Source organism: Microtus ochrogaster, chromosome 7, assembly GCF_000317375.1.
Source record: "Microtus ochrogaster isolate Prairie Vole_2 chromosome 7, MicOch1.0, whole genome shotgun sequence".
Classification (NCBI taxonomy): domain Eukaryota; kingdom Metazoa; phylum Chordata; class Mammalia; order Rodentia; family Cricetidae; genus Microtus; species Microtus ochrogaster.
Window position 1 is genome coordinate 16,302,475 of NC_022014.1, and position 14,004 is coordinate 16,316,478.

General features: G+C 39.2%; 1 protein-coding gene across 1 annotated transcript in view; it reads left to right on the top strand.

The window, feature by feature from the left end:
- Nucleotides 1–14,004, top strand: part of Cct6b (chaperonin containing TCP1 subunit 6B) — a 41,097-nt gene that overhangs the window by 5,448 nt on the left and 21,645 nt on the right. Inside the window, exons 4-5 of the mRNA XM_005349384.3 lie at nt 5,371–5,544; nt 6,459–6,562. Of these exons, the coding sequence (XP_005349441.1) occupies nt 5,371–5,544; nt 6,459–6,562 (278 nt within the window). The remainder of the gene's footprint in view (nt 1–5,370; nt 5,545–6,458; nt 6,563–14,004) is intronic.

Below are 14,004 nucleotides of genomic sequence, written 5' to 3' on the forward strand. Positions count from 1 at the left end.
AAATAAATATTTAAGAAATGTAAATATTTAAATATGTATAGAAAGGTTAAAAAAAAAGAAAACTTCCCATGTACCCATGAATCATGCTTACAAAAGAAAATGTTACCATTAAAGTTGAAACAAAATTATGTTTCTTTAAAATTAACTGGGGAAAAATTACTGGAGGGTTTTCACCTTGTGCCTGTGTTTACTTTTCTAGTCCATCCTTCCTTCATTAACCACCTCTCTGCGCTCATCTCTTCACTGGCCTATGGAGTCGTCATTCATATTTCTGTGTCTGTGCCTTTGCCCAGTCATGCTCTTTCCTCAACATTGGAGATGTCTTTTCTACAATTATTTGAGTGCTCCCTCTTATTCAGAGACTATCTTGGCAAAGCATAACCTGGTCAAAGTGGAGATTCTGGCTTCTTTATGTTCCATGTAGTACTGGGCATTATCTATTCAGTGCCTGCAACTTATCTCATTTAGAATGATTGGGCTTAAATACTGGAAACTTAACTAAAACTGTCTTAACTATGCAGAAATCATCATCTCACACAAGAGAACGGTAAGGGATAAGGTAGGGTCTGTGGCCGGTAAACTTAAAAGTTCAACCAACCATCAAATACCCAGGTTCTTTTGGTCCCTAAGCTCTTCTGGGTGTAATACTGCTTCCTTCTAAGTTGGATCTTGAAGGTCAAACAATCAGAGGAAGTCAGTGCTACTTATTTCTTCTCTGAATTTTTGAGAGTAAGTTGCAATGTGTCCTACTTTCAGTGTGACTTTTTTCTTCTGTTTTGTTGTCACTGTTTGTTTGTTTTTGTTTTGAGACAGGTTTCACTGTGTAGCTCAGTCTGGTCTCAAACTTGTTGTGTAGATGGGACTGACTTCTAACTTACCACCTTGCTCCAGTCTTCCAAGCTCTGGGGTTACAGTCATGTACTCCCAGCACTTAGCATAATTTTTAGAATCACTGAATTCTCATTTATAGTCATAGTATATGTATAATAAACAGGAAATTAATCATAGCATCAAACAGCTACAGAGAATTCTATTATCCAGTCTGCAGATTTCTTTCAAATTTCACCACTTGTCATAAGAGTGTCTTTCCCAGAGAAAGGAAGCTCTAGGGTAATGCCTTGTGTGTAGTTGTCATATCCCGTTAGTTCCTGAAGTGCCGTTTATAGTTCACGGCATTGCTACTTGAAAAAATTACTCTTATTATTTATATGTGGAGGTCAGAGGTCAACCTGTGAGAGTTAGTTCTTTCCTTCCCTTTGTGGGCCCTGAGCAAACTCAGGTTGTCCCTCTTGGTGGCAAGTACCTTTACCTTCTGAGCCATCTTGCTGGCCTGGAATTGATACTTGAAAGTATCTTAGATTTATTTTTATTTTATGTATGTGAATGTTTTGCCTACATGTATGTATGCCAATCACATGCATGCCTGGTGCCCTTTGAATTCAGAAGAGTACATTGTATCCCTTGGAACTGGAATTGTGGATGATTGTAGGCCACCACGTGGGCTCTGTAAAATTGAATCCAGGTTATCTGTAAGAGCAACAAGTGCTCTTAACAAAATATAAAAAATTGGAATAATCCCGTGTATCTTATCAGATCACCATGACTTAAAATTAGAATTCAACAGCAACACTAATTCTAGAAAGCCCACAAACACATGGAAATTAAACAATGCTCACCTGAAGCATCAATGGGTCAAGGAAGAAATAAAGGAAGAAATGAAAGACTTCCTAAAAGTCAATAAAAATGACCACACAACATATCCAAATTTACGAGACACAATGAAAGTAGTGTTAAGAGGAAAGTTCATAGCACTAAATGCCTACATAAAGAAGCTGGAAAAATCCCACACTAGAGAATTAACAGAACATCTGAAAACTCCAGAACAAAAAGAAGCAAACTCACCCAGAGAATTAGATGGCAGGAAATAATTAAATTGAGAGCTGAAATCAACAAAATAGAAACAAAGAGAACAGTACAAAGAATCAATGAGACAAAGAGTTGGTTCTTCAAGAAAATCAAGTGATGTGGGATTCCCCTCTGTATGCTGTGAATACCATTGATTAATAAAGAAACTGTCTTGGGCCTGCACAGGGAATAGAGGTAGGCGGAGAAAACTAAACTAAATGCTGGGAGAAAGAAGGGTGGAGTCAGGGAGAAGCCATGTAGCCCTGCTGGAGACAAATGCCGGAACTTTATCCGGTAAGCCACTGCCATGTGGCAATACACAGATAAATGTAGATGGGTTAAATTAAGATGTAAGAGTTAGCCAATAAGAAGCTAGAGCTAATGGGCCAAGCAGTGATTTAAATAGTATAGTTTCTATGTGATTATTTTGGGTCTGAAGCTACCCTGAAACCCAAACCACATAAAGACATTACTAAGAAAAAAAAAATTACAAACCAATCTCACTCATGAACATTGATGCAAAAATAATCAATAAAATACTGGCAAATTAATCCAAGAACACATAAAAAAATCGTCTGTCATGATCTAGTCAGCTGCATCCCAGAGATGCAGGGATGGTTCAAAATATAAAAATCTGTCAATGTAATCCACCATATAAACAAACTGAAGAATAAAAACCACATGATCATCTCATTAGATGCTGAAAAAGCTTTCAACAAAATATAACATCCCTTCATGATAAAGGTCCTGGAGAGAGTAGGGATACAAGGAACATACCTAAACATAATAAAGGCAATATACAAAAGCCAGCAGCCAACATCAAACTAAATGGAGAGAACCTTCCACTGTTTCCACTGAAATCAGGAACAAGACAAGGTTGCCCACTCTCTCCATATCTATTCAGTGTAGTTCTTGAGGTCCTAGCTAGAGCAACATGATACCAAAAGGAGATCAAGGGGATACAAATCAGAGAAGAAGAAGTCAAACACATGATTTGCTGATGATATGGTAGTTTACATAAGGGACCCCAAAAATTCTACCAAGGAACTTCTACAACTCATAAACACATTCAGTAATGTAGCAGGATACAAGATTAACTAAAAAAAAAAAATCAATAGCCCTCCTTTACACAGGTGAGAAATGGACTGAGAAAGAAATCAGAGAAACATCACCCTTCACAATAGCCACAAATAGCATAAAATATCTTGGAGTAACTCTAACCAAACAAGTGGATGACCTGTATGACAACTTTAAATCTTTAAAGAAAGAAATTGAAGAAGACACCAGAAAATGGAAAGATCTTCCATGCTTTTGGATAAGTAGTATTAACATAGTAAAAAATGGCAATCTTACCAAAAGTAATCTACAGACTCAATGCAATACCCATCAAAATCCTAGCAAATTCTTCACAGGCCTCGAAAGACCAGTACTCAACTTCATATGGAAAAGCAAAAAATCCAGGAGAGCCAAAACAATCCTGTACAATAAAGGAACTTCTGGAGGCATCATAATCCCTGACTTCAAACTCTACTACAGAGCTACAGTACTGAAAACAGTCTGGTAACGACATAAAAACAGACAGGAGGACCAATGGAACTGAATTGAAGACCCAGATATTAATCCACACATCTATGAACACCTGATTTTTGATAAAGAAGCAAAAAAATATCAAATGGAAAAAGAAAGCATATTTAACAAATGGTGCTGGCATAACTGGATATCAGCCTGTAGAGGCATGAAAATAGATCCATACCTATCACCATGCACAAAACTCAAGTCCAAATGGATCAAAGACCTCAACATAAAGCCAGCCACATTGAACCTCATAGAAAAGAAAGTGGGAATTACACTTGAACGCATTGGCACAGAAGACCATTTCCTAAATATAACCCCAGTAACACGGACACTGAGAAAAACAATTAATAAATGAGACCTCCAGAAACTGAAAAGCTTCTGTAAAACAAAGGACACGGTCAACAAGACAAAACATCAGCCTATAGAATGGGAAAAGATCTTCACCAACCCCACATCAGACAGAGGACTGATCTCCAAAATATACAAAGAACTCAAGAAATTGATCATCAAAGAACAAATAATCAATAAAAAAAATTGGGGTATGGACCTAAACAGAGAACTCTCAACAGATGAATCTAAAGTGACTGAAAGACACTTAAGGAAATGCTCAACATCCTTAGTCATCAGAGAAATGCAAATCAAAACAACTCTTGAGATTCTATCTTACACCCGTAAGGATGGCCAAGATAAAAAACACTGATGACAGGTTATTCTGGAGAGGTTTTGGGGTAAAGGGAACACTCCTGCATTGCTGGTGGAAGTGTAAACTTGTACAGCCCCTTTGGATATCAGTTTGGTGATTTCTCAGAAAATTAGGAAACAACCTTCCTCAAGACCCAGTAAAACCACTTTTGGGTATACACCCAAAGGATGCTCAATTGTACCACAAGGACATGTGCTCAACTATGTTCATGTCAGCATTGTTTGTCATAGCCAGAAACTGGAAACAACCTAAATGCCCCTCAACCCAAGAATGGATAAGGAAAATGTGGTACATTTACACAATGGAGTCCTGCACAGCAGAAAAAAAAATAATGACATCTGAAAATTTGTAGGCAAATGGATGGATCTAGAAAATATTCTGTTGAGTGACCCAGAACCAGAAAGACAAATATCATATGTACTCACTCATAAGTGACTTTTAGACATAAAACAAAGAAAATCAGCCTACAATTCACAATCCCAGAGAACCTAGACAACAATAAGCCCCCTAAGAGAGACATACATGGATCTAATTTACATGGGAGGTAGAAAAAGACAAGATGTCCTGAGTAAATTTGGAGCAAGGGGACCATGGGACAGGGTTGAAGGAGAGGGGAGAGGAAGGAAGGGAAGCAGAGAAAAATGCATAGCTCAATTAGTTCAATAAAATCAATTAAAAAAGATTGTGAATTTGAAGCCAGACTGAACTTTGCATGCATCAAGATCCTCCCTCTAAATGAATGAATTCTTTTGTGTGTGTGTGTGTGTGTGTGTGTGTGTGTGTGTGTGTGTGCTGGCAACTGCTCTGTAGGCTCAAGATTGTTTGAGGGACTGAAGTGATGTCTCAGTGGCTAAGAGCACCTGTTGTTCTTGCTGAGGACCTGGGTTTGGTTCCCAGAACCTTCATGGTAACTCAAAATCATCCGTGACTCTAATTTCAGAGGGCCCAACTCCATCTTCCGACCTCTGTGTGTAGAAGCATGCACATGGTACATATACATACGTGCAAACACTCATATACATTTTAAAAGAATTTTTTCAGATATGAAGCCCTAGAAATAATTTATGAATAATACATACTTACATTAGTGCCATTGCTGTGGGTCACATTTTACCATGCTTGTTACTAAGAGAGCATAGCTAACTTTTGTTTTGCATCTTTATTGTGTATTTATGTTGCTACACCAGGGCCTGCACCCTAGAATCATAGCTGAAGGATTTGATGCTGCAAAGACGAAAGCACTTGAAGTTCTGGATGAAATTAAAGTAGAAAAGGAGATGAAGAGGGAAATCCTCTTAGATGTGGCTAGAACATCCCTGCGAACGAAAGTTCATGCTGAACTGGCTGACGTGTTAACAGAGGTATATGATCCAACGGTTGTCTAGCAAGGATAGCCATACATTTGGTGATACTCTTCTTTTTTTCTACAAGATAACCAAATACTGCACATGACTTTTCAGAAATATCAAAGAAGAAGGCAAGCCTTTAAAATTCAATCGATCACAACTGTATTTTTAATTTCCCCAAGGTGTCACGCTAGTGCTTACGTGACTTGAAAGCTGGGAGAGGTTCACTTCCCGTGGCTTATCTCCTGTGGAAGCTCTTGGACAGTGTCTTCAGCTAAACCTAAAGGTCCATATTTGATTATAGCAGGTGACACGTGAGCAGGCTGTTTTGGCAGTTGCCTTGTAGTTAGGGTTTCTGCTTTTTTTGTTTGTTTGTTTGTTTGCTTTTTGAGACAGGGTTTCTCTGTGGCTTTGGAGCCTGTCCTGGAACTAGCTCTGTAGACCAGGCTGGTCTCGAACTCACAGAGATCCGCCTGCCTCTGCCTCCCGAGTGCTGGGATTAAAGGTGTGCGCCACCATCGCCCGGCTTAGGGTTTCTGCTTTAATGAGGCAAGATTGACCTGATATATAAGATTCTCATGTTTATTTGATTTACTTCTAAAGGCAAACTATATGCAATGTAAAGACAAAACTGCCTAGGCAGTTCTGGCAGTCTTTGTATCCAGTGGTTATTATTTGATTATATTATTGTTCCTCAGCTTTGCTGTTTCTCCTCAAACTCCAAATCAGGAACAAGGAATTGACAGTAACCAAATTCATGAGGCATTGCCACGTGGAACAGGCACAAGTGTGCCTAGTGTGGCACTTGGTGGCCATGCCTTTGACTTTGAAGCTTGAAGCCCTTTCCCTGATTAGTCTGGTGATAGGTCACTTGGACCAGAAGTTTCTTTTAGTCTGGGTAATATGCCCCTTGTATGCTTCTCTTTCAGGCTGTGGTGGATTCTGTCCTGGCTATTAGAAGACCAGGTATCCCTATTGATCTCTTCATGGTGGAAATCGTGGAGATGAGGCACAAGTCAGAAACAGATACACAGTAAATTGCATAAAATTTACAATACTCCCCCGTTCCCCCCATCCCCCCTCCGTGTGTGTGTGTGTGTGTGTGTGTGTGTGTGTGTGTACACCACAGCATGCTTGTGCTTGTGGAGGTTAAATGACAGCTTGAAGATCTCCCTAAGCAATTTGTGTATTCCAGGGACCAAACTCAGGTTTTCAGGTTTCTTAGCTTCTAAGCCATCTCACCAGTCACATATTGGCAATACCTAAGTTCTAAAATATTTGGCTTTCTTCAAATGTACTTTCATTGATTTCATTAATTTTACTCCATATTAATGTATTCATTTAAATATGAGTTAGCTACAGTGGGCCCATCACTTCCAGGTGTTGAGAAGTAAGCCAAACACATTCTCCTCAAGATGGTTACAGTTCTAATCAATCTAATCCACTGGAGGCTGGAACATAATCATGAGTGTTTTTTAATTTTTTATTTATTTTTATTTTTTCAAGACAGGGTTTCTCTGCATCTTTGGAGCCTGTCCTGGAACTAAGTTTTTGTAGACCAGGCTGGTCTCAAACTCACAGAGATCCCCCTGCCTCTGCCTCCTGAGTGCTGGGATTAAAGGCGTGCCAACCACCGCCTGGCTTCATGTGCGATTTTATAGCATTCAGAGAAAATCATTCTGATCAGAAAATGAACTGCAAAGCTAAGTAAGAGGCCTCTAGTGAAGCAGGGGAGCTGGCCATGTCAAAAAAGAACCTTCTAAGCAGAGAAAATAATAATTGAAAATATCTGGAAGTAGAAATGGACTTGGAGTGATCAGGGTACCTGCAGCACCGGTGAGAGGAGACAGCAGTAAGGGCTGAGGTGAGGGCCAAGAGGAGCAATGATGACTGTGGACTTAGTTATTTAGAAGTTTTAACCCCAAAATATATATAAACAAAGAGCAGCGGTCTCTCATGCACCTCTGGCTTTTATCTTTATCAGTTTTCAGTCTAATTCCCTTCTCCATCTTCCCCTTCCTCCTCCGAAGCCTCCTCCTTACAGATAATTTTTCTCGCCCTTGAGATGAGGCCTCACTGCATAGCCCAGACTTGAACTTGAGATTCTCCTGCTAGGACTAACCGAGATCATTTTGAAGCAAATCTTGAAATAATATTTCACTTTATTTAGTTCGAGACCAGCCTGGTCTACAGAGCTAGTTCCAGGACAGGCTCCAAAGCCACAGAGAAACCATGTCTCGAAAAAGCAAAAAAAAAAAAAAAAAATAAAAAAAAAAATAAATAAAAAATAAAAAATAAAAAAAGTACTTTATTTAGAAATAGCTATTATCAATATTAACTAATATACCTCTAAAATAGTATATCTCCTTAATATATTATTGTATTTAATTCATAGTTCAGTTTTGATGTTTGAGTGTTTCCAGTGAGTTTAATTTTGGTTGGGCTACAAACACTGTCTACGTAGTAGATAGTGAGTTTCCAGTGAGTTTAATTTTGGTTGAGCTACAAACACTATCTACGTAGCCCATGTGCAGCTTACATCATTTCTTTAGGATCAGTTAGGTTTTCTATTCTGAATCTTCAAATTTTAGAACAAAATGGTCATAAAGATTCTGGTCAAAGGATTTCTTCACTCCCATTCTCTCTGCCCACCTTCCCTCTCATTTCTCCCTGGCTTTTTGTTTGTTTGGGTTTTTTTTGTTTCATAAGGCCTTTCTCTTTAATTTTTTTGACTTTTGGTTAATGGGGAGTGGGAGCTTTTTGCTTCTTCTGTTTTGTTGAAACAGTGCTCAGGTCATTCATTGTCTGCTTTCCTCGGTATTACTTAATTACAGCCCTTCGCTTTTATTTTATTCATTGATTTTTGCCTTTGAGACTGGCTCCCACTTCCTAGCTTGCTACCCTGGAACTTCTAATCATTTTGTCTTGGCCTCCGGAGTGCCAAAATTACAAGCATATGAATTTTATTACTTTTAAGATAGTTTCTTCTTTGCCTTCCAAAGATTTTACTGAAGAGTGGTTTAGGTATAACAGGACTATCTTAAGGGCAAGATTAGTGTTAAAAGTGCAGACAGGAGTAATAGAAATCAGCTTCGAGGTGAACCTCTCTTGGAGGCAAAGTCTCTGTCACCCAGGCTGGTCTGGAGTTTGTGGCAGTCCTCCTGCCTCAGCTTCCCAAGCTGTGGGATTACAGGCATGACTCGTGCCAAGCAGTGGAGCCTGCCTTTGGAACAGCTCCTCATGTTGTGGGGACCCCCAACCGTAACATTGTTTTCCTTGCTACTTCATAACTGTAATTTTGCTACTGCTATGAATTGTAATGTAAATATCGGATAGGCAGGAGATCTGATACGCGACTCCCCGAGGGGTTGTAATCCACAGGTTGGGAACTGCTGCTTTAAAGCCGCAGCCAGTCTCCTCTTTGTTTTTTCCCTTCTGCATCTCCTTTTGTATCTGCAGAAGCTATTTGTCGTCAAGAAAAGTTGGCTTAAAAGTGAGTTTTGCTTTGTTTTTGTTTTTTTTTTTTTAGCACGCTTTCCTAAGGGTGTGGGTTTGGTCCCACTGGCAGACAAACTGGCTGAGGATTGTTGGAAAATGTAATACATTTAAAAGGTTTTCTAATTTCAATTTTCAACATGTGTCTTAATTTCAAAATATATAGAATAATTTAGTTATTGACTCTGGTTTAATTATATAATGGTAGGGGATACATTCAATAATATTTCACTATTTTGAAATTGGTTGAGATTTGCGTTAAGGCTTAAGCATAGAGTCAATTAATTAGTTTATTTTATGGTTTGTTTTTCAGGGGGCAGAGTTTTACATTTACTGCCCAGGCTGGCCTTAAGCTCACAGTAATCCTTTTGCCTCAGTCTCATGAGTCCTAGGATTACAGATGTGAGCTACCATGCTTGACTTAAAAGAATTTATTTTTAATGTTTTATGATCTTGAAAAAGAAGGTATGCTGTGGTTGCGGGGTACAGTTTTCTATCAAGGGATCAATTTTGTTAATGCTGTTGTTCAGACCTTCAGTGTCCTTATTGATATTCTGACTGCTTATTTTGTCAATTACTGAGACATGTTGATATCTTTAAATATTATAACAATATCACCATAGATTTAGTTTTGACAGCTTTCATATATGTTAAATGCATATTAAATAAGGTCTATCTATGTAGCCTTGGCTATCCTGAAATTCACTATGTAGAACAGGCTGGCTTCGAACTCACAGAGCTCTACCTGCTTCCTGAATGCTAGGATTAAAGCCTATGTCACTATGCCTAGCAATTTTATATATTTTTAGACTATCTTGGCCTGGAGATGTAACTGAGCATAGAGCTCTTGACTAATATCTTAAAGGCCCTGAGTTCTATCCTCAACAAAGAGAAACAAAAAATCAAAACTGTCTTATTAGGTGCATACAGGAATTTTGTTGCTTCTGTTGTTTGACAAGGTCTTGCTAAGTACTCTGGACTAACCTTTAATATAGGATCCTCCTCCTGCCTGAGCCTCCTAAGTGCTGAGATTACAGGTTTCTGTCACCATGCCCAGCTTTAGGTGTGGCCAGCTTTTAATATAGCGTATGTCCCTCACACATGAACTTTTTGTGCCCGTATTAAGTGGCCATATTTTCTCTAATATCTTTTTATTCCAGTATTGAGGATTGAGCCAGGCTCTTGCATATGCCGGACATATGCTCTACTACTGAGTTATAACTCCATCCCTCTTCTCTTATTTTTTATTATGAGATAGGATCTAATTAATTTATGAGGGCTGGCCTTGAATCACTCTGTAGCCAAAGTCCTTGGTTTCTGATTCCCCTGTCTCAGCCTCTCAGGTATCTGGGATTACAGACCTGAGCCACCAGATGTACTTAGAAATGTCTTAAAAGTAGAATCTATTCCACGTTGATACAGTTTCTTTCTTTTTTTTTTTTTATTTATTAAGGATTTCTGCCTCCTCCCCGCTACCGCCTCCCATTTCCCTCCCCCTCCCCCGATCAAGTCCCTCTCCCTCATCAGCTTGAAGAGCAATCAGGGTTCCCTGACCTGTGGGAAGTCCAAGGACCGCCCACCTCCAGTTGATACAGTTTCTATACCAGTTTTCTCTTTTTAAGGTTTTTTTGGGGGTGGGGTGGTGTGGGAGGCTCAAGACAGTGTGTCCCTGTGTAGCCCTAGCTGTCCTGGAACTCTGTAGACCAGGCTTGAACTCAGATATGCCTGTCTCTGCTTCTCTAATGCTGGGATTAAAGGCATATACTCAACTATAAATATGTTTTCATTTAAGATTTTTTTAAAAATTATATTTTATGAGTGTTTCGTCTGCATGCATGTATGTGGAACATATGCATAGCCGGGGCCTGTAGAGGTCAGAAGAGGGTGTCAGAATCTTGTTATCTACCACATGGGTCCTGGGCACTGAATCCTGGTCCTCTGAAAGAGCAGCACATGCTCTTAACCACTGAACCATCCCTCCAGTTCCCACCAGTTTTCTTTTTATTAGTATAGGCCTGTCATATTCTTTGTTTTTCTTTCAATTTTCTTGTTCTTATATTTTAGAAGATTATTTTTTGTAAGTGATCTATGGGGCCAAGTAGAAATTCTTAATCGTGTAGTCTTTATATTTCAATTGAAATAACTAATTTATTACATTTAACAATGTTATGAGTATATTTGATTTCAAATCTATCTTTTTACTTTCTTTTTATTTCCCATTGTCCTATGTTTCTTTTAATCGACTTTTCATTTTATTGGCTTCATCATTGTATTTTTCCCCTCTACTAATTTGCAAATTTCACACTTCTACTATTTTTCGATTAGTAGAGATTATGTAATTATAGTAACTTATAGGAGTCTACCCTTAATATCTTAATATCTTTTCTGGGTAGTATTCCCATTTACTCCTTCCTGAAGCATATTGTTACTGTTCTTTAAAATCCCACTTGATAACTACTGCTATTTCATACTGTGTTTGCAAAGATTTATCTTCATAATTCCAACTTGCTTTGATGTTTATGGCTTTTTACATCTCAGCTTCCACTTGAGATTGCAGCTCTCTCCCACTTACTTGCCGGAGACATTTTCCAGGGTTCCCAGTGGCTGTCTAAATAGTACAGCCACTGTTCAGCCCTATTTCTCCCTGGCCCTTTCCTGTGTACCTGGAGCTAACACATTCAGCTCAGTTTCTTCGTTTTCATCTTCCTTTTCCTCCATGAATGACTCTGCAAGTTCACAGATTTCCTTGTTAATATTACTCTGATGTGACAGAGGGTCACCAAGACCAGAGATGAACCTGAGGAACCTCCTTCAGACAGGGAGCATTGTTGTGTTTTCCTCTGCTCACTGTTCGTCTTGTAGATCTCTTCTACTTGTAGTTGGCTGGAGGCACACTGTCAAATGTTGATTTGCTTTCATTTTTCACCTTTTGGTGTTTTTATTGGGCCTAAAAGTAGGCTTACAATTCTAGATGATTCTCATGGTTCTTCAGCTTTACAGTGGTGTGAAGGTGATACACATTCAGGAAAACCTGTACTTTGAATTTTACATTTTGATTTTCCTCCAGCAATATATTGTATGACACTTTCTTGTGATGCTGAGTAGTGGAAATGAGTCTCTGAATTTGCCAGCAAGGGGGCTGTAGAAATGGCACAGTGGCTAGGAGCCTGGGTCCAATTCCCAGCACTCACTTTGTAGCTCATGGCTGTCTGTAACTCTAGTTCTAGGGGATCTAGTGCCTTTTTCTGGTCTCTGCTGTTATTACATGTACATGGTGCACAGACATTACATGCAGACAAAGTGTACACACATTAAAAACAAAAAATGGGGGCTGAAGAGATTGCTCAAAGGTTAAGAGCACTGACAGTTCTTCTAGAGGTCCTTAGCATAAACAGAGACTGCACCTTTGTTTTTCTGGTCACCCAAACCCGAATAACCACACAGAAACTATATTAATTACAACACTGTTTGGCCAATGGCTCAAGCATATTCCTATCTAGCTCTTGTATCTTAAATTAACCCATTTCTATTAATCTATGTATCACCACGAGGCTGTGGCCTACTAGTAAGGTTCTGGCATTTTTCTCCTTCGGCATCTATGTGGCATCTCAGTCTGCAGTTGCCACCCAGATGCAGAGGAAGCAAGATGAAAATGCTGAGCTGAAAAAAGGAACCAAGCCATGTGGCTAAACAAAGCTAAAAATTATGGGTTAATTTAAGTTGTGAGAGCTAGTTAATAATAATCCTGAGGTAATAGGTCAAACATTATAATTAATATAAGCCTCTGTGTGTTTCTTTGAGATTGAACAGCTGCAGGACCAGACAGGACAGAAAGTACACCTGAGTTCAATTCCCAGCAACCACATGGTGGCTCACAACCCTCTATAATGAGATCTCATGCTTTTTTTTTTTTTTGGTGTACAGCGATACATGCAAGCAGAATACTGTATACATAATAAATAAATCTCAAAAAAACCCCACAAAAAAACCCAAGAAAGATAACCATAGAACTGGAAGTGGTGATCCATCAAATTCAAATCCCCTTACCAGCCATGATGTGATTTGATCAGAGGTGCAGAGGAAAAGAATCTGAAGGAAAGGATCAGTTCACATCTAGTATAACAGTAATCACTACAAGAAAACCCCTTGTGGTCCAGGTTCTAAGACAGGGATCGTTTTCAGATAAGAATCTATGGTAACTGAATGACATACACAGTTCTTCTGAGATCATTAAGTGATTACTTCCATCACTATTGAGCAGGGAGTGGAGGCTGAAGTTACCATTGCAACTGCCTAAATCAACTATTTTAAACTTTGGAAACTTCAATGTTTAGAATTTGAAAAGAGATTAAAAATTCACCAATGGAGATGTGGAATGGGTGATCAGGGAGGTGGGGAGTCAAAGAGTGGTGTCTCGGTATCCCAGCAGAGTCAACGGTGTTGAAGCATAGTGTTGGGAACTGGAAATTGATCAGTACATTGATTCAGTAAAGAGGCAGAGATGAAGGCAAGCCCAGGAGAAAATGGCGAGAGATGAGGTGTGCTGTGGTCGGTTTTGATGTCAACTTGACACTAATTAGAAGGGAATTTGGGAATGGAGGAGAATTCTTTGTTGTGAAGAACTGGAGACTGGTGGGGACTTGTGGGGGTGGTGGGATGGTTTCTGTGAGGGGAGAGTAAGCATGAAAGGTAAAGAATAGTGAATATATAATTTTTTCCTAAATAAGGTCTTTATCTTCATTTGGGAGTTAGAGTATTCTAGTTAGATTAAAAACTTGAAGATTCCTTTATATCTATGTTGAACTTTAAAAAATATCCTTCCTCCCTTCCTTTCTTCTTCCTTCCTTCCCTCCTTCCTTCCTTCCTTCCTCCCTCCCTCCCCTTCCTCCCTCCCTCCCTCCCTTCCTTCCTTCCTTCCTTCCTTCCTTCCTTCCTTCCTTCCTTCCTTCCTTCCTTCCTTCCTTCCTCTCCTTCCTCCCT